The 25,937-nt window shown below is 40.5% G+C and overlaps 2 protein-coding genes and 1 long non-coding RNA gene across 8 annotated transcripts in view; all 3 read left to right on the forward strand.

Moving 5' to 3' along the window:
- LOC135308845 (uncharacterized) overlaps window positions 1-1,735 on the forward strand; it is an 82,747-nt gene extending 81,012 nt beyond the window's left edge. The window contains exon 25 of the long non-coding RNA XR_010369196.1: window positions 1,067-1,735. This is a non-coding gene — a long non-coding RNA (uncharacterized LOC135308845). The remainder of the gene's footprint in view (window positions 1-1,066) is intronic.
- A 389-nt stretch (window positions 1,736-2,124) lies between these two features.
- ATP5MC3 (ATP synthase membrane subunit c locus 3) lies at window positions 2,125-5,378 on the forward strand. 2 transcript variants are annotated; one of them, XM_064434391.1, is made up of 5 exons: window positions 2,125-2,205; window positions 2,287-2,364; window positions 3,361-3,438; window positions 3,788-3,981; window positions 5,134-5,378. In XM_064434391.1, the coding sequence occupies exons 2-5, from the start codon at window positions 2,326-2,328 to the stop codon at window positions 5,246-5,248; spliced, it is 426 nt and encodes a 141-aa protein (XP_064290461.1). In that variant the 5' UTR covers window positions 2,125-2,205; window positions 2,287-2,325; the 3' UTR covers window positions 5,249-5,378. The 2 variants fall into 2 exon arrangements, with proteins under 2 accessions (XP_064290461.1, XP_064290462.1); XM_064434392.1 differs by having other exon boundaries at window positions 2,185-2,364.
- A 3,883-nt stretch (window positions 5,379-9,261) lies between these two features.
- ATF2 (activating transcription factor 2) overlaps window positions 9,262-25,937 on the forward strand; it is a 48,704-nt gene continuing 32,028 nt past the window's right edge. For 2 of the 5 annotated variants that reach the window (XM_064434386.1, XM_064434390.1), the window contains exons 1-7: window positions 9,262-9,380; window positions 13,025-13,055; window positions 18,468-18,542; window positions 19,163-19,232; window positions 20,725-20,821; window positions 22,481-22,599; window positions 24,652-24,780. In XM_064434386.1, the coding sequence (XP_064290456.1) occupies window positions 19,185-19,232; window positions 20,725-20,821; window positions 22,481-22,599; window positions 24,652-24,780 (393 nt within the window). In that variant the 5' untranslated portion in view covers window positions 9,262-9,380; window positions 13,025-13,055; window positions 18,468-18,542; window positions 19,163-19,184. Of the gene's footprint in view, window positions 9,381-9,497; window positions 9,652-9,885; window positions 10,012-13,024; window positions 13,056-17,952; window positions 17,999-18,467; window positions 18,543-19,162; window positions 19,233-20,724; window positions 20,822-22,480; window positions 22,600-24,651; window positions 24,781-25,937 lie in introns of those variants that run through there. The other 3 variants (XM_064434389.1, XM_064434387.1, XM_064434388.1) reach the window with 3 other exon arrangements.

Below are 25,937 nucleotides of genomic sequence, written 5' to 3' on the forward strand. Positions count from 1 at the left end.
AGACAATTGGAAAACTGGGAACCTGGTCAAAAAGATTTTCAGAAATGTGATGAGCAACTAGAAACTACACTGTCTTTAGTGCACTGATGCCCTTCCTTGGGGACCTACCAGCAGGTCAGCCATAGGATAGGAAATGGTATGAGATTAACAAGTGTTCTTTATGAAGATCTTCTTGAATTAAACTCAGCCTGGCCCCCAGAGATCAGTAAGAGCTTTTCAAAATCCTCCTGAAAGGAACAGCTGAGTCACATTCACAATACAGCATCAGATGTTATGCCTTAAAAGCAACAATAAACCAGTGTTTAATAGTGGTTTTGACACGGCTCACAACAAATGGCTTGTGAATGCATCTTTAAAAAAAAAAACACATTCTGGGGTGGGAATTGTGGCAGAAGAGAGCACTTCTTTTGTGAAAGAAGAGGGTTTCTGTTTAGTGCGGTTTTGAGTCTGTGTGACTTTGTGCTGTGTGTACACAGGGGTGTAATTTTCACTTTCTTCTCCATTCATGAGAGCTGGGGGAAGATTTGTTTCATGGCTGGAGGTCCAGACCTCCAGTTTCCCAAGGAGAAAGCACGTCTCTAACTGCTGTGCTTCCTTCTGTGAGGAAGTGAGTTTCTTTGTTGCAGACACCCTGCTGGCTGCTGCACTTCCTAAGGTGAAGCACCCGTCTTCAGAAATGGGTACTCTGAATGTCACTGTGCAGCAGCATGTCACATCCAAGTCATTCCAACTCTGCAGCGTTTGCCTTTGCTTCATGGTTTTATTCATGGTGATGGAAATACTTATTCCCACAATAGCATATGGAATGATTTTATGATTTTTTTTTGAATGAATGAATGAATGAATGAATGAATGAATGAATGAATGAATGAATGAATAGTTCTGCATAACCATTAAAAGGTTTTGCCATTGATAGTTATTTCTTAGTGTTTGTCTGTTGAAGAACCATATGGCAGATCTGCCCATGCACCTCAGTTCCCAAAAAGTATGTGTAAGCTGTGTAAAGGAAAAAAACTAAAATAACAAAACCACTGGCTTATAACCTTTTCTGCTGGCTTTTTTACAGACTGACTTTTTACTGCTGTTACTAAGACTCTGGATGCACAGTGGAACCAAACCAAACTCGCTGTTGGATTGAGGCAGGGAGCAGAAGGCTGGAAAATTCAAATTGTGCTGCTGCCTCTCACCTTCTGACCTACAACTGACGCCTCTCTCCTGTACCTATGGATCAGAAGACACTGCGTTGTAGGTTATAAAAGCAACATTATGGTTAACGCTGGTATGCAGCTGCTGAAAGCACCTATTGATCGTGTTTGTTGGGGGGGTTCAGGCTGCTGCCATGGAGCATGTCTCAGCCTTGTGGCACCTGTGGGTTAACCAGTGACAGCCACATCAGTTGTCCTGTAAGTTTGCGGGAATCCAGCTCCTATCCTGAGACTGTTCCCGTCCCTAAATACACACACTGCCCCTTACTTGGTGCATTGGAGACCACTCACAGCACACAATTTTAGAATTTATTTTTATTGCAAAAATTGTATCCAATGAAAATCGTACAATTCAGATAAATGTTTTCCAGTGTTTTAGTCACAACGTCGATTTTTCAGCATCTTTCCTAGCTGGCACTAATACCACTTACAGTAGCAGATGACGATTAAAATAACCATCCCGTTATCAAATGAAAAACATCAAAGCACATGTAAGTGATTAAAGCGGGAATCTCAGGAACACATGCTCAGCTCAGTGAAGATAATCCTATTTCGGTTAATCTTGATTAAAAAGGATTCTTTAGCTACTTGGGTGTGAATCTGCTCATCGTGCAGAAATGCCTAATTGAACAGTAAGGGCTTTTTGCACACAGCGGGTGTCCTCGGACGCGCCCCCCTTTCCCTGCCGTGACCCGAGCGCCGGGGAGGGGGCTCAACACCAACACGGCGCCGGGAACACCGACACCGACACTGACAGATACCGACACTGACACCGACATTGGGGCCGCCCTCACGGCGGGGCCGCCCCCGCGCGCGGCGGGCGCACTGCGGCTGCGCGGGGAAGAGCCGCGCGCGCGCACGGCCCACGCCCCCCGCCGCCGCCAATGGCGCCGGCACAAAGTGACCTTGGCCGCGCTCCGCCCCTTCCGCCGCCCGGCCCCGCCGCGCCTGCGCACAGCCGGCCCAGCCCGCCCGTCGGCCCGAGCGCGGCACCGCAGCGGTGAGAGTCGCGCCGCCCGCGCCATCCGCGCCCATCGCCGCCGCCGCCCGCCGCACCCTCACCCTCTCCCTCTCTCCGCAGAGACGCCGGATCCTGAGCCCCGGGACGCCGCCCGCCAAGATGTTCGCCTGCGCCAAGCTCGCCACCTCGCCCTCCCTGGTGAGTGGGGGTGCGCGGGGGGCCCCTGCGCTTCGTCACCGGGCCCGTCGGTGCCGGCGGCGGGGTCGGTGACGGCCGCGGGGCGATCGCGGGTCGGGCGGGCCTCCGAGCCCCGCGGCAGCGCCCGGGGACGCGCCCGGGCCGAGCGCGGGCCGCCGGGAGCGAAGGCGGGGGTGGGGGTCGGGCGGACTGCGGCAGGGCCGCGTTCTCCTTCCCGCCTCCTTGGCGGCCGGGGCCGCTGCCAAGGTGAGGGCCCTCGCACACGAGCGGCGGAGGAGGGGCGGGTCAGCGCCGCCAGCAGCCCCGGGCCTGCTGCGCTCCCTGCCCCGCTCTAGGTCAAACTCCAGCCTGTTGCTTGTCCTGTGCAAGGCCGGAATTCTTTGCCCTTGCCGAGATAAAAGGCTGTCCTGCATGAAAATGCCCTCTCTGGCCTGCAGAAGGTCTCATTTTGCATGGTCCAGGCCCGGGTTTCCCCTGCAGGAAGAGCTTTGTGCAAGAGCCGATATGACCTTAGACTGCTGCGAGCCCAAGGACACATGCAGGCCGCTTGTGAAAAAGGATTCATTCATTTGTGCCTTGCTAAATTTAAAAGTCTAGGTTACATCTGTGCGTTTAACAACTTCGAAAATAATTTTGATGGCTTTTATTTGTTCATTTCAAAATGTGTTTCCCTGCTTCCTGGTCGGTCAGGATTTTTTGTCGCTGTTTTGCTCTGGTTTCTGTCAGCGTGTATATGTTCACTGAATGAACATGAACGGTGTGGCTATATATACTAAATATAGTACCTATTTACTATATATCTTCTGAAAACAGTGATGTCACGTTGCATGCAGTGCTTCTGTATCGTTTATTGTATATCCAGCATTCAGAGATTGCTGTCTTTCAAGGGAGACAAATGGCTTAGTAGCTAATAGTCTTACTATCTTACAGCCTATTGTATGGAGCAGCTGTGATCAAATGTTTCTTTTTTTATAGTTTTTTTCTTTCTCTTTACAGATCCGTGCCGGATCAAGAATCTTGTACAGACCAATTTCGGCATCTGTGTTGTCTAGGCCAGAGGTCAAGAATGGAGAGGTACCTTATAAACAAAATTCTGTATCTTCCTAAATTACCTGGTGAGCCTAAATGTCCTCAACCTAGAGTTCACTTGTACTAACTCAATACCTATAGTGTGAAACTTGCTTCAAGTCAAACACCTAATAATACTTGTTGCTGTCTCGCTCTTTCCCCTGGGAAGTCTTTCACATTTAAAGTTGATACTTTCAGGTGGAACAGGTAACATTCTGAAGTTTATGACTTACAGTCTCATCACTCTGAAGAATAAGTAGACATTGGATCTAATACAACTTTTAAAACTGCATAATAACACTATCACATGGTGTTTTGTCTGAATATAATGGTTTTTCATGTTTTGTTTTCTTAGGGCAAGTCAACAGTTAACGGGGCCCAAAATACTGTCTCCCAGCTAGCACTTAGGGAATTCCAGACTAGTGCTATCAGCAGGGACATTGACACTGCTGCCAAATTCATTGGTGCTGGTGCAGCCACAGTAGGTGTGGCTGGTTCTGGTGCTGGAATTGGAACAGTCTTCGGTAGTCTAATCATTGGTTATGCCAGGTAATCAATCTCTCTCTTTAAAAACTTTAATTGTATGCAGATGTATCTTGAGACAGCAGAACTGTAGAAAAGATAAAGGCACTGTAATAAATTCTGTTAATGATTACTGTTACTGATACACATGGCTGAAGAGAATCTTATGAAACTGTACCACATTCATCAGGATGGCTCTGTTGTTAAATTCAGAACTTTGTACACTCTTCTTGGAGGAGAGCCATGAAAGAAATTGCATCATTAGACTTGGTTGGTCTTTTGGTCACTGAAGTCCAGTGTTTGAGCATTCAGTTCCAGAACTGAAATAAAAATCCAGCCTGTATCAGCCCATGTAAGAGGAAAAGTCCTAAATAGTCTTCATAGTCAGAATCATTGTTTAGGAATGGATGTTTTCGAACACATTCAGCTTTGCATCTCAGAATATGCAAATTATAGCAAATGAGTTATCATTCCTTCTAGAAATATGAAGGGGGGGGTAAGGGTGAGAATTTTGTAGTAGAGATGAACTTCCAAGTAATTTTAATCTTCCTGTAATAGAAGTAGTTCACATGACATGGAAGAGCAGAACTGATACAGGCATAGAAGAGGTTTCATGTTTTTCACTACTTTTTCAACCAGTTAAGTCTTGACTTCTTACTAAAGATTTTTAAGCCTTATTGAAGACAAGAAAGCTCACTTTCCACTTGAATAAGCAAGTGTTTTCAGTACAAAAATAATATATCAAGTTTTGAATTTGGCATGAACATGTCAATAAGCAGTTGTAGAACATTCCTTCATCGTTTTATATTGGAGATTCTCTCCTCTTGCTTCTTGAAGGCCTATTCATTGCATTTTTGCAACCAACTGCTGCAACTTTTTTTTTTCCTACTCTTAAGTGGTTTCAGTTCCTGTATTTGCCTTGACAGCTGGTTAAAACGTGATACACATGAAATTACTTGGGAGTATGGTTCTCATGTCACAGATGTGAAAGAAATTTCTAAATCAGACCTGAGTCTAGTCTTAATTGCCAACTAATTTGTCTTCAGTGAAATCCTAGCAAAAAGTTGCTTGGATTTATTGGATTTTCCTGTTACAAAATCTGTAGCAAGGTACTGTGAGGTTAAACTGCATGAAAAAATCGTAAGGATAAAAAGGACTTACACCTTCTCTTTCTTCTAGAAATCCTTCTCTGAAGCAGCAGCTGTTCTCATATGCTATCCTGGGATTCGCCCTGTCTGAAGCTATGGGTCTCTTCTGTCTGATGGTTGCTTTCCTGATCCTGTTTGCCATGTGAATGGAGACCTGCCTGTAATATTGGCATTGGAATGTAACTGCATTTTATGGGACTCCCAAAATGTTGGTGTCATGGAAATTGATGCTATTTCCAAAGTCATTTCATTAAAGATAACAACTTTAACTGTCAACTTGTTGCCTTCATTTATTGTCTTTCTCACTAGGGTATCTGGAAGATGACATTTTGTAATTCAGTCTCCATGGATTGCTCCTGATAATAACATATTGCATAGCACTCTTCCAGTCACACATTTTCTTCATTAAAATTAATGTGACATATACCTAAAAGATAAAAGGATGCAGAGATTAAGTGTGCAAGGCTGTACTCTTGGCCTTGTTCCTTCACTTGTGTTTTTGTTTTTTCCTAAGCTAGCTGACACACACCTGGCACCTCTTGATAGAGTGAGCCAATGAAAGTGACAGGACACTTCGGATCAGTTTTCAAGTACACCAGATATTTTTGATTACCATGGTAGGTTTTCCACTTGGATCTCACCAGTGTCCCCATTGAGCTAAATAAGCAACTGCTTTAGTATGGTCCAAGGCATTTAGTTGTGACACGTGGACATTATATTTTATTTAGTTACTGCATTTTTGGCATCACCTAATTCAAAGAGAATTTCCAGTTTTGTAGTCAGCCTTGCAATATCTCACACATTCTTTGAAGAGCATTAGGATTAAAGCATTTTGGTTAAAAAATAGCTGCAGTATCTACCTTCACTTCTCTTGTAGCAGTCTAAATGGATTTATGGTGTCACCTGTATTTGGAGGAAAGCACTGTGTGCTGCTGTACTTACCTGGTGGGGAGGTTGATAGCATCTCAAACCTTACCCAGAATACTAAATCTGATCATATAACAAAAAAAAGCTGAACTTAGTAAGAATGTAAGTCAAATGTAAGTCAAGCTTGTTAAATGTTTTGTCATCTTGCTGTTAAGTAATTACTGAATTAAATATAGGAATTTTTACTGGAGGAAATGGGAGAAATCATTAATGACTCAGATAAGTGAAAGGTGTGGGTAAGATTTTGTTTTAATCTGAATTAAAAAGCACCAAGTGGGTATTCAAAGAGATATGGTTTAGTGGACTTTAGTCCACTTCAGTTTATGGTGGACTTTGCAGTGTTAACAGTTGGACTTAATGATCTTAAAGGTCTAAAACACCTTTCCTTCAAGGTGTTTCCCAACCTAAATGATTACAGGATTTGTGTAGCAAAATTCTAGAACCTAGCATGAGAAATAAGGTCCTCCACATGTTCTTAGTAGAAAACAGTAATCTCTAATACAGAGAATGTTCTTTTATATATGCGGACTTCAGAAGTGTAGAATATGAAGCAAATTAGTAGCTTTGGAACAATATTAGTAGTGTCTTGCATGGGTAGATCAGGAAGTGGGGGTTTTGAGGAGTGAGGGGATAGGAGGTGAAGCACATTGCAGGTATCTTCCACGTGGTCTGTGCTCATGCAGTGGTGACCTTAGGGACTTGCTATTACTCATTCCTGGAAGCCATTGATTTGCAAAGCTCACAGTGCATTTGTCCTGGCTGAAAGGTAATCTAGACTCTAAATTTCATCTGTGTATTGCTGTTCTGGTAGGTGGTGAGCTTTTTTTCTCTTTCAGTGCAGCAGGGATCTCTACAGGCATCTGAGGTGGCAATCCTAAAATCACGGACAGTCCAGTGGACTAGCTTAATTCAAGCTTCAGGTTTCTGTATCGCTGGGATTTGGCCAAACAGGCATCTTCAGATTGGTCTTGGTCAAGTCCAGCTCCAGCTCTGCTAATTCAACTTAGGAATTTGTCTGCACATAAAATGTTTCTGCTGAGCTGTAATGGTGTTTGGTGTAGATAGAAGACCTGGCTGAATTACTGCTCTGTAACTTCACAGAGAAAGCCACCCGAGTCACCGTGAGTTATTGGCATCAGGTTTGAATAGTGAGTTTTGGATTTACATCCCATCTTTTACCACCCTTTCAACATGAACCCTTTTTCTTGTGACCAGCCTTGCCTAAAAGGCAGTGGACATCTTGGGTGATCCTAAATGTGGATGTGAAGGTTGTTTTAGTAGTAGCCTCCCCCCAGGCTTTTTGCCTTTTAACTCACTCAGACTGGTGAGCATGGGCCAAACTCAGGCCAAGTGGCTGTTTAGTTAGTTACACCAGTCATGAAAGAATCAGATCTGGGTTCTGCAGATAAAGATTAATGGGGACTTTCAAAACAAGGCAACAAACCTTCACACAGAGGATTATCCTCCTTATAGACAATAAGGGGCTTAGAGCAGTGAGTGACGGGCAGATACTGACAGGTGAACTGTTCCAGGGCACGTGGAATTCCCTTCCCACAGAGCTTGGTTGGTCAGTTTGAGTGGTCTGACAGGGAGTACCCTCAGTTTTCCTAAAAAAATTGTTACACAAAAGTAACAATTATATATGTGTAAAGGACTTTTTCTTACAAAAACCCCCCAACTCAGTCTCTTTGCCTTAATAGGGCAGCAAGACCAAGGTCTCTTGATCTTCCTGTAAGAGTTTCCATCAAGAAATCTTCCTGTGGGTCAGAGAAACCAAACTTAAGTCTCATGACGTGTTCCTGTAGGCTTTACTTCCCCAAAACCTCTGTCAGTTTCTTCTGACACGGACCATGCTGAACTTAGAGATGATCAGCTCATGAAAATTTGTCTTGTAGGTTCTCCAGATTGAAACTGGAGAACTGACATTGAACTGACTGTTCATGTTTCATTGTTGAAGATGAAGCCTGCTAAAGCAGAGATCTTCACTGTATCTGCATAACTGTTCTGCCTGCTCTTCAGGAGATCAGACATCACAGCACTTCTGAAATAGCCACGTTATTCTAATGGAAAATGAAGGAAATGTTAAAGTTACCAATTATGCTCTTAAGTTAGTGCTGCAGGTAAAAGTGATTCATCCTGTGCTGCAGGTGAAACTGAACATCCTGCTGCTGTTTTTTCCCTTTTCCTGCTTTCCTTTTCTTTGATTTTTGCATCAATTTCACGCTGAAGAAAGGCACCTGTAGTTCAGTTTTTTAGTCCAGGCTTAGGACTGCTGCTGCTACATAAAGATGAAGCTAAACCATCAAAAAAATGCTTGTATCTAATACAAGTCTTAGTTGCTCTCTGAAGAAAGATCTCTATTCCTCTCCTCTGCAAGTACAACTGAGTCCTTGCAACATGTTACTTTAAAGAATAATTCCACCTTTGAGTAAAGAATGTACCTTCATGCAGTGCTTTCTATCCTACCATGCCTTAAAGAACACTGCAGAAGTGCTGTGCAGTGCCCTTCAAAACCATACACAAGAAATGAAACATACCATACTGTCTTGTGCAAGTTCAGAGAAACTCAGCCAAAATGTATTTTACTGGAACTGATACTACTTTTGTAGAAGTACTTTGTTGTTATGGCCTTGCACTCTCAGATCAGTCTCAGAACAAGATCAAATGTTGCACACACACAGAATTAAAGCTCTATGTGTGATTCAGAGTACACACTAGCTAAACTGTGTTGCCATACAGGGTTATGCTACTTTTTTGACGAATCCGAAATTCTTTTGGTTCCTCCTGTGTAAAATACAGGCGTTTGCCATTATTCTGCAGTGCTGCAGCGTTTTCATACATTAACCAAGGTGAATGCTTGGCACAGCCACGGCTTCAGGCACACACCTGGCTCCTGCCCTGAGAGCGGCCGTGTTGGGACACGGGCAATCTCGCCAGCCCAGGGCTCTGGAGCGCTCATTATTCCACAAGTGAGATGTGACAGGCGCTTGAGGCCGTGCCGCGGAGCGAAGCCCGCAGTGGTTTATTCACTGCGCGGTGCCTGCTGTCCCCAGCCGCCGGCCCTCCTGCGGATCACGGGCACCTCATGCTGAGCTGCCCCCCGCCAGGGCCGCAGCAGTGGTGCCGCGGCCGGGGGTGTCCGTCACTGCCCATCGCTGTCCGTCGCTGCCCGGCGCCGCCCCGCCGCCATGCCGGCCCGGCCGCGGCCGCTGTGGGCAGCGGGACCGGCCCCGCCCCGCGCCGCGTGACCGCCCCGCCCCGCCCCGCGGAGGTGTCAGCGCGGCTCTCGCGAGAGGTGACGGAAGCCCGCGGGGGACCCGGCCTTTAATGTGCGGTCCGGCCGCGCCGCGGGTGAGTTTGTAAACACGGCCCGGCCCGGCCCGGCCCGGCGCGGCTCCTCCTCCTCCCCCCGCGCTGCGGCGGCGCCGGGCGGGCGGGCGGGCGGGGGCGGCGCGGCGGCAGCGGCGCGGCGGTGGGCGGGGGATGCCCGGGAGGCAGTAACATGGCGCCGCCGCTCCTCTCCGCGGCAGCCCCCTCCCCCAGCGCGGCCTGCGGCTCCCGCCGCCCCTAGAGCGGGGCGGGGCGGCCCGGCCGGCGCCGCGGACACCGGCACCGCCCGCAGGTAGGGCCTGGCGGGCCGCCCGGGGCGCGGGGCGGCCAGGCCAGGGGCGGGCGGGCGGGTGAAGGCGCTGCGGCGCGTCCGGGAGCGGGAGCGGGAGCGGGAGCCCCGCGGGGCATCGGCGGCAGCCGCGCCGGGCCCGGCCCGCGGCCGGGAGGAGAGGGCAGGCAGGCCTCGCCCGTCCGCCTCGCCCCTGCTCCGGGGCGGCCTCCGTGCGCATCCATCTTCCTCTGTGAGCAGAACTCGGGCCGTGCCGCTGCTGGTGCGGGTGTGGGGGATGCCGGGCGCGGGGTAAGCGCAGCTCCTCTGCGCCAGGTGCGGGCCTGCTGGTGTCCGGCCGTGGGGCTGAGCCTCCTGGACCAGGTGCCTCTTGGCTTTGCCTGTTACTGTGCCGTAATGCCTCTCGAGTTGTCAAATAAAAGGTCTCTGAGGCTTTCACGTGAGAAAGCATGTCACAGACCCTCAGTGGGTGGTAGCTGCACGGTGTTTAAGGCAGAAATGTTTTATGTCAGGATGTAACGTCATGTTTGGAGTTAGGGGAGATGTGTGCTGCCATGTTGCTTCTGCAGTCCTACTCATTGTACAGCGTTTTTGCATCCCTGCTCTTGGAGGGAGAGCATTGGTGTGTTTATATGCCCTGTTCATGCACCCTGTGTCCCTCACTTGCTTTTCGTTCTGTTGCTTTCTCCCAGAGGCGTTTATCTTCCAGTAGTGATCCTGTCACCTGTTTTCTTGTGCTGAAATGAGAAATTTGAGTAATCTGAACATTCTGAATCATCCCCTACTTTCCAAACAGCGACCACAAACATGGCTGAAATGTATTTTATTTACCACCTTTTAAAACAGTGGTTTTGTTTTCTGTTTGACATATTCTGCCCATGGCAGTGAATGTCACATCCACACTTGCTGAGCATAAAGCTGGATAAGAGGTAATGAAAACAAATGTTCTGAAGTTTGGGTTATGAGACTGCTAGGTCTGGTTAGATGCTAAATTCAGCACGAGCTGATAGGATCAGAGCAGCCCTTGTGGTTCTGGTCTTCTGCAGGTGTTCCAGGTGGAATTTCTTCAGCCATCTGCTGAAACAGGTTGCTGTCTGTTAGTGACCATCATTTCGGGGGGACAAAGTGTAGTCCAGTTTGGCATTCACTGGAATTAACTCTGAGTGTTCATAATTATGCAATCCAGAATCAAAATTGTCATCTTGTTAAAAAACTAAACAATAATTTTGTCAGGGACTGGTTGTTATATAATGCCTCAAAAGAATTGCCAAATAATAAGAGACCTTAATGTGTACATAGAGTGAAGCAGCTCTTTTAAAAAGCCGTTGGGATTTTATGTTTCAACACTGACATTGTATGCTAATGCTTAATCAAGCAGTTGAGCTTGTAGTTTAGTTGAGCAGTGTAGTTTAGTTGATATTTCTACCCTGACTTGAATTCTAGAGATATGAATATGTTTGGTAGGTCTTTTTCCAGAAACTTCTAGACTGTGCACTATCTAATGTAAGATACTTTCAGATCTTAAATCTCATCATACATACTTTTATTAACAATCTTGTTTTTCATGCCACTTTTCTTTTGTGGCCATGTTGAACAGCATGAACTATGGTATTATTTTCATTCTTATTTCATTAAATTTTGAATGGGCCTGGTGCTAAAAATTCGTTTTCTGTCATCAGCTTTTTTTTCTTCTACTCTTAATTAACTTAAACTTACAAATGAACATTTTTACCTCCATGAAGGTTTCCTAACTTAGTTATTTATAGCATCAACATTCTTAATGGTTTCTTAACATAGTCTTGAGTTCCTGTATAAAAATTATGCATTTTCTATTTTCAAAGGAGCAAATGTGGTTCAATACTTTTAACTCTTATTTTAATATTGACTAGATTTCAAGTTACCACTGTTCTGCATAATTGAACTGTATTTTTTTAACCTATAGTATGCACTCCAAGGAGGCTTTGGATATAGTTAGTGACAAAGATATTAGTCAATATTTAATAATTATGCAAGAATATTTTATTTTTTTTCACATTTATACTGTACTGTTTTCAGCTTTGTTCAGTGTCAGCTTCAGTTCAGCCTGAGAACTTTTCCATTAGCTTCACTTCAGATAAGAGCTTTGATAAGCAAGGCATCCCAAACAATGTATTGGGTTTTCTTCCTAGGTAAATCCAGTGGTCATTTATGTAAGTGCTTACAGGAAAGAAAAAGACTGTTCTGTTTTAATGAACAAGGGGAATCCTGTAGCGAGATATTTGATATATTTAAAGATTTTTAGAGTTCTTAATTAATTGAACTTTAGACTTTAGGGATGCAATCTAAGAAAATGTGAAAAGCAAGTAACTTTTTGGTAAGCTTCTTTTTTAAGTTTTGTTGAAACAAGTGTAGAAAAGTGAGGTTGGATTTCTAATGTTTGTTAGATTGAAGCTGCTCAAACCTAGATAAATGAGCTGGGGAAAGCAAGGCCTAATACCTCTGTCAGCAAATTGTGAGAAGATGGGAGGAATATTAACCCCTCTATATTTCTTTTATAAGGTTCATTGATATTTTGCTTATCTACAAGAGCTGTATTCACACAGCCTGAATTTTTAGCAAGTTAAGTATTTTTCAGAGATACTCCTAATCTTTCTTTAAGCCAGAGGGTTGAATTGGAAGCCACCATGTTCAGCCAACAGGAGATCAAGGTCAAAGGACCTTTCTTTATGCCATTAGTGCTCTCTGTTTGCCAGAAATGTATCTTCTTGTGGAAGAAGCCATTCCTGCAGCTGAAGGGGTTTAATTGCTTTGTTTCTGTATATGTGACTATCTGTCCAGCAGGCTGTCTTGTTCTTACTAGAACTTGTGAAGTCAATCATCCTGTCTTTTGTCTTTAAGTCAGTCATCTTTTCTTCTTGTCCAGATGCACTGCTCTTTACAGAATTTAGACCAATGATGGACAGTATGGAATTAACTTTAGACATCAGATACTAGCAGTTAATTAATAATATAAGAAAAAAAGTGCCTAACATTTGATTTTTTAAAAGAAAAAAAAAGAGCCTTGTGTTGGCAGCATAATGTGAGGAAGGAGCTCCTGTTTTTCTGTTCGCCAGCCATTGCTGTTTATGAACTTCAAATATTCTGGACTAGGGTTTATAGTTCTCTTGCACAATCTACAAGGTTACTTTCTGCCAATCCCACTTTCATGATGAGGAGGAATGTTTTAAATTTTCAAGTTTTATCTTCTCCATTTCCTTCATTGTTCAGTTTTATTTTTTAGGACTGTCAGATTTGACAGTGTTGCACAAATACAGTCAGATCACTTCTGGAAGTGCCCTGAAATGGTCAAGTATTAATTACACTGGTTTTGCTTCACCTTTCTTCTTTTGCTTTCTAGGAAACAGAAAATATAGCTCCAGTCTCTCTAGGTAAGTAGAACACTGGGGTTTTCTTTCTTTTAAAATACAAATTACTTTTTTTCAAATTTATGTCACTTCTTAAGTGGCGTATTCTGCCTACTAACTTCTGATTGTTACTGAATTCATAACTTGCAAATCTACTTGTATAGAAAATTTTGGAAATAAAGATAGACTCTTTAAATGTGGGAAGTGATTAGCATTTATGATGTGAATGCTATATGCAAGTGTTGAAAGCATAAAAACATCGTGTTCATTTTTTGTTATTATTTGTTTGGTTGCATGAAAAAGTCATCTCAGTTGTGAGGTGTTGAAATTTAGAAAACAAAAATAGCTACCTGCCCCCTTCTAAAGACATCTTGGAAGGAGCTAAGCAAAACACTAAATTCAGCTCTCCAGGTAACCATTAAGAGAATATTATTCTTTACTGTCGTAAATATGTTCCATTCACTTGACTTTGAATAAATATGTACTTTTAAGTAAAATTCTTAAAAGTTGATAAAAGTTTAAAATTTTGACCTGGTTCTATTATACTTCAGTTTCCTATTATAAAATTAAACTTTAAAGTAAAGTCTTACATTACCCAAAGTAGTTATACACTATGATGAGATCAACAGGAAAGTTGATTAAGAGTTAATAATTCTCTATACAGTAAGGCTTTGTATCTTGCAGTAAAAGGGGGCACAATCCCAGATCCAATGTAATGAATAAAAGGAAATGTTGACTAGACATGGCCGGTCTTGAGGAAATGCAAACATCCGTAGGAAAATGCATCAGTGGTGCTGTAACATAAGCACTTGGTAGTGTTTGGACTCAGAGCAGACTGAATGCTGCTGAACTAGTGTAAGTCTGGCTTGTCTCAATGGCCTGATACAGTTTTTGTCCAACTCTCATCTTTTCAAACCAGAATGTACAGATATTTCTTGGGTTGGAGCCAGATGCAAGTGGTCAGTGTAGCTGCAAGGCTTGGGTGTGCTTCTGCCTAAGCAGAAGGAGATAAATCAGCTACTGCTGTAGCTGCAGACTGACAGATTGTCCTCTGTGGACTGTCCAGTTTAGGAGGTTGACACACTTGTGAAAATATGCATCTCCTCTTGGCGTGTTGGCCAGAAGAATGCTGTCCTTCAAAAGTTTTACAGTTCTTGTTTTTTTGTGGGGTTATGTGTGTTCATAGCTGGCTTTTCTGTGCTCAGTTCTGGCAGTTTTCTTCTGTGCTGTTTGTGTCAGCCCTGATGTTTCAGGAGAGCAGGCTCTGTATTGTTACAGTGCTTAAAATAAGTAATCCCAGGGTAAGAGTGCACAGCCTGTGAGCAGCTCTGTGAATGGACATCTTTTTGCTCACACCTTGCTTTCTACAGGTAAAGTAGAGGCTTTAGCTGCAAATCTGGTGAGTCTTTAGTAGGTACCTGTGAAGAATTACTTTTCTCAGCAAATTTGAAGAAGTTTTTGCAAGGACTGTTGATTCATATATATTTTAAACAGCTGCTGAAATGTTCAGTAAAAAAAATTTGAAACAAAGTGTCAGTTGTATTTTCCATGCTCCTGTATGTCGGCAATTGAGAGAAAACAGAAGAATCTGTACCACTTAAATAAGCCAACAAGACATGGCTTAAGTCAGTGTAGGCTTCTATTCTTTGTAAGATTGTCTTCTGAAAGGTTTTGGAAGCAAGCCTCAGACTATGTAGTAATAGTTTCCACCAAGAGTACCCAAGGTGTTTAATTAAAATCTTATGGAAATATGCAGATAATTGTTGAAGCTATTTTTGTAGCACATTTAGATACATATTAATGTGACATTTTATGGAGACATTTTTATTTTTTAAATAAGCACATTGCCTTAAGATTAGTGAATTATTTGGAAACTCATTTTAATTTCTCCATACTATATATACTTTAAAGATGGATATATACTTATTTATATTGTTTACTGTACTGTTTACATTCCAAACACCATGAAAGAGGCTTGCTACATTTTCAATAGGCATGATGTGAGTGTGTTTTACTTTTGTGTTGAAAGTACAGAGCAAACACAAAAAAAGTGAGATTATTAGTGTGATTTTAGTACTGAAGTTGATTATACTGTAAAGATTATTTCAGGTTTTTCTTGCATTCAGCTCTGATGCTGTTACTGTGTGACTGGAATTCTACATATGGATTTCTTTATGCTGCTGAAAGGAATGTAGGGTTTGAAACTTAGAGAAGCAAGTTGCAGTTCAATGGACTGTAGTAAGAATCATTTCACTGAATGTTCATTTTATTTGAAGAGATGAGTTAAGGCTGGAGTTTCACATTCCTATTGGATTCCTTCAGGAACCATCTTTTTTTCTCTGGGACAAGGTGTTAGCTGTTGCCTAGGTAACAGTCCAGGGTGACTCTTAATTCCCCTCTAGGGACAGGGTTATCACTTCATGTATTATATTTCTCATTTGCCTGGATGAGTAACATTTTTGTCAAGATGGCATCTAAGTTGCTATTTTGGTTTTCAGGGGAAAGGTACTTTCTAAACTGTCCTTTCTTACTGTGATATTCTCACTTTGAGCAGTCAGTCTACAGCAGGGAGAGACCCCTTTGAAATTAGAGTGGCAATTACCAACCCTTTTTCCTGAAAATTTGCCTTCTCTGTGTTAGTTTTTTTATGCCTGTCAGGCAACATGCAATCCGGAAGGAAAAGAGGATGCAGTGGATGGGGTTTGTGTGTATTTTGTAGTAGCAACAGGTTTTTGACCACACAGAGTCTTCTAAAGGTGTCAGAATGTTACCCAAGTTTGGATTGTCCATTGCAATTGTTCACCTCTGTTCCTTGCTATGATATCTTTACGGTATACTTGAAATTTCAGTTATCTTGCACAGAATTTCATCCAGTCAAATTTTGAATTTCTGCAAGGCTGAGGTTCCACAGCCCTGCTTGACAACCTGTTCCAGTGTTGTGGGATTTTTTTGTTTTAATGCTATGTTCCTCTTCCTCTACACTTGCTCCTAACTTTCTTGATGTGTCTCATGAATGTTGCATCTCATCCTTTTATTATGCTCTACCTAAAGTCTGGATCTGACTTTTCTGTATCAATACATTAGACAGTTTATGACAGCAAGCAGATCCTTAGCACTCCTCCATTCTGAACAAACTTTGCTTCTTCTTGTTATGTAATAGTCCGGCCTCCTAGCTGTTTTGGTGGGGCCCCAGATGATCTCCAGATCATCAGCTGTCTTGAGGGGCTCAACTCTGGATGTGGCACTTCAGCTCTAGTCTTAGAGTGCCAGATATGGGACAGCAATCACTTCCCTTCATCTTGGTGCTGTGCCTTTGTTAATTCATCCCAGTAGCCTCTTGTCTTTCAGTGCTACAAGTGACATGACGCTGAATCATGTTGGGTTTGTTGGCCACCAGGAGTTACAGGTTCTGCCCCAAAGCTGCTTGACAGTCAGTTGCCCCTCAGCCTCCACTGTTGCATGGAGTTATTTTGTTCCAAGTGCAAGCCTTGCAAGTCTTTGTAACAGTAAATACAGTTCTTACCAATTTGGCTGCACTAATGAATGTGAGCCCTTTGTTTTCCCATCCTGTCAGATCCAGTTTCTGTTTAGATTTTTAATGTCCAAGGTCTTGCTTAGAATGCAAGTGAACTTCTTTTAGGTGCAAAAATTGTAGTGCTTCAACATAATTTTTTCTCTTCAGATATTATCTGGAATCTCTTTACAAGGGATTACCTCACAAAATTCCATGTGGCCTGCAGTCAAATAATGTTACAAAGATGAGGAAATGAATTTATCTCCAACTTTTTTCCAGTAAGTTTGCCAGAAGGACAGCGCTGCTTTTCTTTTTCACAAGGATTGATTTTTCACTTGTATATCAGGCATTCAAAATTCACAGGCTCCACAAACTTAAGACATGGAACCAGATAAGAGCTTCACATGCAAATATGAGACGTGGTAATATTCCTTGAAAAGAGAAAATGAATGGACCTAAAAAATTTACATCTTCTCACCTACAAAAAATACTGACAGCATGGAGGGAGTTGATTTTATGGCTAAAACTGCATCTCTGAGACTGACAAGACATAGTAACAGTGTGGAAAAAATGTCATACATGTACTTCAATTAATCAAAATCTTCATGCTTTGGATTCAAAGAAACCAAATCATAATTGTTTCTTCAACCATTAGACATTTCTTATATGGGTATTGCTTTTTACTCATAATACATATCCACATGTCTGTATTGGCATATGGTGGCATATGTAGCCATTAAATAAGTATACAGTGCCCTATGATGACAGGTTCAGAAAAACTAATTCCTCTGGAGATCTAAACAAGACTAACTCTGTTACTTTGGGCCTGCATTTGAAGAAATTAGATTGTTGCATAGCTGAAGAAGAGTGGGATAGCTGTTAACAGTGTTGAAGTTCCACATGTTGTAAGGATATACTCTTAAACTGTCATGGATAAGGACCTTATTTCTTACCCTGAAGCGTTAGTCACGAGTATTGAGACTTACCATAATCTTGTTAATATTCCTCAGTAGTGAAAGTACCAAGTTCATGGTTTGAACAGTTAAAAACAATACTTCATTCCTTCAGAAACTTGAGACAGGTTATGAACTCTTTGCAGACAGTGGAACAGTCTTCATCTCTGCTTTACTTTGGCATCCTTTCTTTGGGATGTAAATGTTTCCCGGAGCTTTCTGTGCCAAAGACTCTGAAGTTTCTGGCAGCCATTCATCTCTCTTGACTTCTGATCTCCGCTCAGTATCCCCACTCCTTGAAACATATATATTTAGAAGTGACAGTTTAAAATCTCCTGCATGCCATGCTTTTCTTTTTTTGCTGTTGGGTGAACATCACCAAGGACACTGGGATCTCCTCCTCTTTGAAGGAGTATCCAAAAAAGTCTATACACAGTGGTTTTTTACTGTACAGGTACATCCAGAAGGATCAGATACAGTATTCCCTACAGATCTCTGAGGTAATAAGTCTGAAATTATTTGCTTATGCTTACTTGATATGTCTTGTGTCTAGTGCCCAGATGTGTACCAGAAGTTTACATTCTTAGGATGGTTAGACAGTTTGAGAATCCTTGCAACTCTGCATGATCAGTATGCTGGGGATGACATGGGTTTATTCTGCCTGGATCTTTAATCATAAAAACATCTTTATTCATCTTTATTCGCCTTTATTTACTTCATCAGTCTAAATAGTGTTCAGAACTAACACCGTTAGTTCTCAGTAGAAATACTCATTTAAAGATTAATGTATTTCCTCCAAGGCAAAGCTACAGATTCCACAACTAATTAGAGAATGTATTGAAGTAAACTATTTATGTGAAAAACTGTTGTGTTTCATGGGTGAATAGTGGACATTTTATCATTTATCTTTACAAAAAATAATTCATTATTATATTTTTAGCATGCATAGTAATTAATATCTTCTTTTAGTTACAGTTCATTGCCATGAAAAGGAGGATATGATAGTTTGCCCTATGAAACAGGTTTATATGTGAAATCTGGCAGGTATGTGTATTAGTATGTGGGGTGAGTATGCAAAATAGCGCCAAATATCATTGATACCTTACTTCTTAAGTATTTTTAGACTGTCAGTAATTAAGTAGCTGAAACATTACTAAAATACATGAAACATTACTAAAGTACATGTTTTTGTAATTAAATTCATAACAGTTTACACAAAGGGCGATGTGCCAACTTACTTCTAATGATGAGCTTTAAATAATGATTGTTAAAAGGCTAAGGCATGAACACTACTTCTTCATCCGTTGGCACCAGAACCTTGGCTGCATGGTGTTGTCTGCTGCTTTGATCTCTTTCTAACTGAGAATTGGATCATTATTGCAATGTATTTGATTTCAGTGACAAGTTGTTCTTACCGTGTTTTCAGATACTTTTTGCAGTTAGTCATGTTACATGTGAACACGTGGATTTCTGCTTGAGATGTACGTTCAGAAAGTACTCTGTAGTACCGTTCTGAAATCCATACTCTGGATCATGGGTATTTAGAATATTACTATGGTCAGAAGGCAGAAATTCTTGCCCATAGAATATTAAAATAGCTTGTTGATGTATTGATAATTTTTTGCATTATTTGTAAAATTTGTTATGTTCTAATTTCAATACAGGTAGCACAACGACCTGTGGAATATGAGTGATGACAAACCCTTTTTATGTACTGCCCCTGGATGTGGCCAGGTAATGGTCTGAACTGAAGTTATTAGCATTGTTCAAATAAAAGTGAAACAGTGAAATGTATTTTTAGAGATTGAAGAAAAAGGGCTTATGATAATTGCTGTTAAGTATTTATGTTTTGCTGAAAAGCAAGAATTTATAGCGTGTGGGTCTACACCAGCCCATGATTCCAGGGAAGGTGAAGAGAGAAGTTCATGTCCCAGATGCCAGCCTCGTCCTGTAAAAGAGAGAGAGGGAGTCAGGCTCTGGACATCGTCTTCCCTCTGGAAGGGCTGCTCCACCACTCAGTGAGGACAGAAAGACAGACTTAAGTCTCTCAGCATGATAGAATGCAGAAAATTCTGGCTTATGCTGTATGCAGAGATAGGGTACAGGAGTTATAGAGAGCTGAAGATCTGGGCAGTAAAGTTCTAAGGAAAAAAAAAAGTCCCTTTCATGTTTCACCCTGTCTTACAGTGATCCTCCATTTTTAATTTCCTTCACAGTTCCACATGCACATGTCCTTTTTCATGGAAACATTCTGAATTACTGTACTCTGAGCTAAATTCAGTTTATGTATTAGTTCCTGAGTGGTGATTCTTGGCGTGGATCTCTCATATGTGGAGTGACTTAAATTAGTGAGGCATAACCAGAAAAATTAATTTGAGCTCAAATGTTCACAAAGAAAATTAAGAATTTCAGTGTTTTGTATAAAATGTGTTCTTTTTAGGAAAGCTGCATCTTGGGAAACATTTTCTTAGGTTATGTCAATTGAAACACTGACTTCACCCACAATTACAGATACACAGCAAATTAGTGAAAATAAACAAATAGTGAAAGTAAGAATGTCTCTTCTACAGCACTTAGTTTGTCTGCTTACTGCTTTTTTATAACGTATATCCCAAAAATTGGGGAAAGTATGCATGAAATGAGCAAACCTGAGAGGTTTTTAAAATGCTGGTAAAGGTTTAGTTAATTCACAGCATTTCAGTTGTGTGGCATTGTTCTAGTGTTGCCCATTCTACCTGCCCCTTGTTTTATGTAGTAAATTGTCAGGGGCAGGAGCTACAGTATTTTATTTTATCTTTACGCTGTTAAATGCAGTGAAGTTTGTGATTACAGATCAATTCTCATTAATGTGGTAATACACACAATGCAGTAATCAAGTAGTGGTGATCAATTACTAGACATTGTCAAGATCCATTAATACAGCAAATACCTGTTTGCTGATGGTTGATGGAGGCTGCAGCACTCTGAAATGTTATCTTGGACTTTTGATGAATGCAGGTACCTATACTGCAATTTCCCTGGTATATTTAGTTACTATGAACATAATTTGAGTTTTATAATATTTCTGCTTGGTACTGTTGACCAAGGAACAAGATATATCTGCCTTAGAGGGTTGTATTTTAACATAGTAATGGTAGTTTAACGTGTTGTAAAAATTGCTTTCTGTGGAAAATTTGTTGTGTTCACACTCCCAATTACAGCTGTTTCTTAAAACTTTCTGCTGCAGCGTTTTACCAATGAGGATCATTTGGCTGTCCATAAACACAAACATGAGATGACACTGAAATTTGGGCCGGCTCGTAATGACAGTGTCATTGTGGCTGGTAAGTATACACTTGTGTTAAGTTTGTTCTCTTTCCTGCTGGAATGGGCATGTGCTTTATGCATTTTCTGTACATAATGCATAGATTCACATTAAGAGAATGTGATACATTTTCTGCACTATACTTGTCTGCAGTGTGTGCTTAGGCAGTGTTTTTTTACATAATGCATGTCAGAATTTGAAGCCAGTATTATTCTCCATAAGTTACTTTTATCCGTATCCAATATATAATCCAAATATTTTTAAATTATCAATACTTATATAATTTAATTATATAAGCATTGAATAAAAACATGCTAATAAAGAGTACTCCTAAGAGGATCTGTAACTAAATTAAACTGTATTTCAGTTTTAATTATTCATTGATATTACTTGTCTCTTAAATTTTAAAATATGTAGCATCTTTTACATATCATGATGATATTAGAAGAATGAATCAGTGGTTATTCTTCCAATGGGATAGTAAAAGAAAGATCAGATCTTTGGTGTTCATTTTGGGTTAAATTCAAAATACTTTATTCCCACCTCTGAATTCATGTTATCCCTTAGTAATTTCAACTTTTGTCCAGGATCAGAAGTAATCACCAATGGATGATTGACTGCATTATATATTTGAGAGTTTTTGAATGATAGTGTGTGCATACTTAGCATGTGCTAAGTATTCTGAAGTTACAGTCAGTCTGAGTTTTTTTCAGTGGTGGAGCAGACTAAATGAACTTCAGAATGACTTTCAGACATTTTCTTGGGGTTTTTTTTATCCTTGTACATTGCTAATTTGTTACAATGAGCAGATTAAAAAAATATTGCTCCTAAACTAGCAGTTAAAAATTTTAAAATTCTGTATGTGCTCCTTGTCATTTACACTGCAAGAAAAGAGACCTTTCAAATAATCAGGTGTTTAGAAATGACGCTATGGGAGTGTCTCTGTGCAGCCACATTCCAGTGTAGGAGCTGTTGCAGACAGCAGGCTTAGTAAATCCACACAATCATGCCACTTCACAGTATTTTAAATGCAAGTAACTTCATGGCAAGTGTATTTAATTTTGACCTGATAATAACAGTGAAATAAGGCAAATATACTAAGAGGAATTTTATGTAAAGATGTTTTTGAAGCTGCTTCATGGGATAGTCACCCAGATGCCTGAAGTCTTATGAATCCAGCTTGATCAGAGGCATCATAGGAGTCAATATGATCTTGTGCACAGCCACGCTTTCCTTTAGAAGTTCATGCACTTGGAAATAACCACTACTGCTGTCAAATTAGGAAAGGAATCAAGCTGGCTTTGAGGTGTGCACTTCTCTCATTGGTTTTCTAATTAAAAGCCTTCATGTAGTCCTTATCTCTGTTTGCAAATAGAGTCTGCTTGCTCGTTGAAGTGTTCTGCTGTGCATTTGAGAATAGCTCCCCGTGGTTTGTGGACACAAAGGAAATGCTGTGGTTCCCTGCTAGAATTGTCAGGGTGGTTTGCAGGCTCCTGTCTCCAGCAGGTGGAGTTTGCCTGCCAGTGCCTCCCCGCAGGGCAGGATGCAGCCCGAGGGTTCCCAGCCACCTCCTCGTCTCTTTCTGTTTGTTTATATTCTGACAATTATTTAGGACAAGTAGGTTCATAAATGGTATTGTAAAAATAAAATTGTGGGGGTTTTATACACTTCTTTTCAGATCAGACACCAACACCAACTCGATTCTTGAAGAACTGTGAAGAAGTGGGCTTATTCAATGAATTAGCAAGTCCTTTTGAAAATGAGTTTAAAAAGGCTTCTGAAGATGACATTAAGAAAGTATGTTCAAAACATTTTTTTTCCTCAGAGCTTCCACTTTTTTAATATCAGAAATTCTATTGAGAAAACAGACTTTGGATTTATATGTTGCCTTATAACTGTACCAATAATCATGTTAGCTGCTTATATGTGTTGTATGTAGAGAATACAAATCTATGATTACTCTTCTGAAGTTTAGTTTACCTGATTAATTTTTCATGTTTAGCATTGATAATGGGACACATTGTCCTAATCATGTAAGTATCTAGTCTATATCTGTTGAAGTTAACCACCAGTTTTGATTGAAATTTCCTGAGGTACTGAATAAGCAAAAAAGGACTGTGAAAAGTAAGTTTTTTAGCAGAAAGAAAAACACACGTGAAACAATAATATGTGAACACTGACCATTTTGATTGGTTTTGAATATTGATGTTACTGTAAGAATCAGTCATCATGATAATGAGAATTAAGTACTGAGTGAATTTTACTCAGTGTCAGTAATTTGGTTATGGTTATATTCATTATGTGTTGAATGAACACTTTTGCTAAAACTATTGATTACAACATAAAGATCTACTTATTTTTAGTGTACAGATTGAAACATTATAAAAACTTAAACTGTATCTGTTTAACAACTTCATGTTTTTGTGAGGAACTTGCTATACATTTAAATGTTACTCTTGTTTTTCATTTCAGTGCTTCCCAGTCATAACTGGTTAGGAACCTAAATATTTAAATACTTCAGCAAGTAAAAACTTTTGTTCAATGTCCCCTTAGACTGATTTTGTCTTTAGTTGATTACCTGGTTGACATCTATAGGTAGTGATGAAAAATATGGTTTTATACCTATTTATATAGGTTTTGCAGAATCAGTGGCTTCAGTTTGTTTGTTTCAGTAAAGATTTTGAGAGATACTTGTGAATAGGATGGATTATTATCCATACCTGACCAAGCCTCACCCCTGCTTTATAACAGCTGTATCAAATAATGGATTTATAAGTTTACATTTTTAGTTGCTGTATGCTGACTGTTTCTAGATCATGACATATGGTAAAATTGATTTTTTATTTACCAAGACTATTTTCTGTATAGCTCACCACTGTTTTGAAGAAGGTTGTATCTACTGCAAAGTATTTTAAATATTTTGTTTATTTCTTTAATTGATACTAATTTTCCAAGCTGGCCTCTGTGTTACAAGAAAAAAACACAGTCCTGCTATATCTATAAATGATTTATATACACGAACAATCATGACAAAGTGTGGAAAAATGTACCATAATAGCTCACTTTCTAGGGGATTGATAGTTGAGTTTTTTTCTGTAATATTTCATAGTCACTTGTGATATAAGAAGAAATTCCACTTCTTACATTCTTCCCTGTCTATTAGTGATATGTTGCACAGAAAAACTAGGAATTTAATTGAAAAAAAGGCATTTGGAAAAAGCTTCTTTGGGGGAAATTTCTTCCAAAGTATTTGGATGGCAAACTAGACAGGAATATAGGCTTTCAAATCTATAGTTTTGTTTTAAGTACTTTTGTTGCTCAATTTCTTTAAGGCATTCTAGATGTCCTAGTGAATTTTATCCGTATACTAATAGAAAATTTGCTTTTTCAATAATTATTAGCTGCAATAAGCTTGAAATTTGTCTATACTAACTTTCTCAATTTGCAAATGTGGTTAGGATTTTGTGCTTTGTGGCAGGAGGTATAATAATATACAGAAGGCTAATACCTTAATTTAGCTGTAATTTTTAAACTGCAACACAGTCCTTCTGCATCTATAATTTTCTTATGGCCCTTGGAAATGGAAAACTCTAGGAATGTTTTTAATTCTCAAGAAGAAAATATTTAGTCTGACATTGGTGTTGAAAGACATTTGTGTTACTGAAGATGGGTGTTCATGTAGGTGCTGGTAAAATAGCCGTGACTGGTGATGCATCTGCATCAAGACCTTTCAAACATCAGCACCTCTGTCTTGTAATGGGCTGGTATTTCTCTTATTTATATTTATATTTTTTTGCTCAGTTTTGTTTTTAAACATTGACTAATTTTGTTTTATGTTGTTGCTCATAGATGCCTCTAGATCTGTCCCCTCTTGCAACACCAATTATAAGAAATAAAATTGAAGAACCTTCAGTTGTAGAGACAACTCATCAAGATAGTCCTTTACCTCATCCAGAGTCTACTACCAATGATGAAAAGGTCAGAACCTTTATTTTTCTCTTCTTGCAATTTATTTTTTAACTTTCTGATCATCTGTAAATTTATTGTATATGGTGATGGCCACACTGCATAGGTAATTGAAAGGAAGAGAGTTGTCATTTGCCACATTCCAGTGGATATATAGGTAACTTGTTCAATTTTTCAGTTAGCTTTGTTCACTAGAATAATTGCTTCCAGTAAAGCTGGCCATCCAGGAAAGCCAGAAAAGAAATAAAATTTAAGATTTATGCTATCTTAGAAAATATTAAAAGGGCTCTTTATTCTTGTTTATGCCTCATCATTAGTAGTGATCACTTTAATATGTGATTTGCAGTGTTTTCATCTTGTGGAGTTCTCTTGAAGTACAGAAACTGGAGCAAAATTAGGGAGTTAATTATTTCTAGTCTTCAGTAAACACAAACGTTAGGAGCAGACCATAATAAAGCATAGCTATTGCTCTGGTCAGTCTTTATGTGCATCTTCATTGGGCAGTCTGTGTATGAGGGAATTAGGTGCCTTACTCCCAGGAATCAGCAAGACTTTTTTGGGTCCCAGGTAATTCAGGTTGGAAGGGACTGCTGCGTTTCCCGGTCCAACTTCCTGTTCAAAGCTGGGGTTACTTCTGAGATGAGACCAAGTTACTCAGCACTTTGCACAGTCTGGTCTTGAAACCTCTGTGAGAGAGAGACTCAGTGCCACCTGCTCCAGTACCGGGCTGTTCCTGTGGGTAGACTGTTTTTCTTCAGATCCAGTCTGAACCTCTCTATTTCAGCTCTTATATTGCCAGAAGAACTAATGTGAGGACAACCTTAAGTGTGTGACAGAAGTTGTAAAGAGTTTTAATTCAGATTTGTCCTTACAAAGTTTGTCTGAGTTTCATTAGTTAGCAAGGATGAGTAATCATGGTTAATCAAGGCAATCATGCAATCTCAAAAACAGTAAAAACATTTTAAAGGAATATATGTAAAGATTGGATTAAGTGAGTCATAGTTCAAATCATAAGTCTTTATTTCAGAGGTTAGTTTATTTTTTTGCTGCAAATACTTATTCCAAGTAATCTAACTTTGGAAGGAGATAATGTTACTGTCTTCATACAATAGACAGTATCTCATTAGCATCATTACAAGTGAAAATTCTATCTCAATGCTTGGCAGTAT

Source organism: Passer domesticus, chromosome 10 (assembly GCF_036417665.1).
Source record: "Passer domesticus isolate bPasDom1 chromosome 10, bPasDom1.hap1, whole genome shotgun sequence".
In the NCBI taxonomy this organism is placed as follows: domain Eukaryota; kingdom Metazoa; phylum Chordata; class Aves; order Passeriformes; family Passeridae; genus Passer; species Passer domesticus.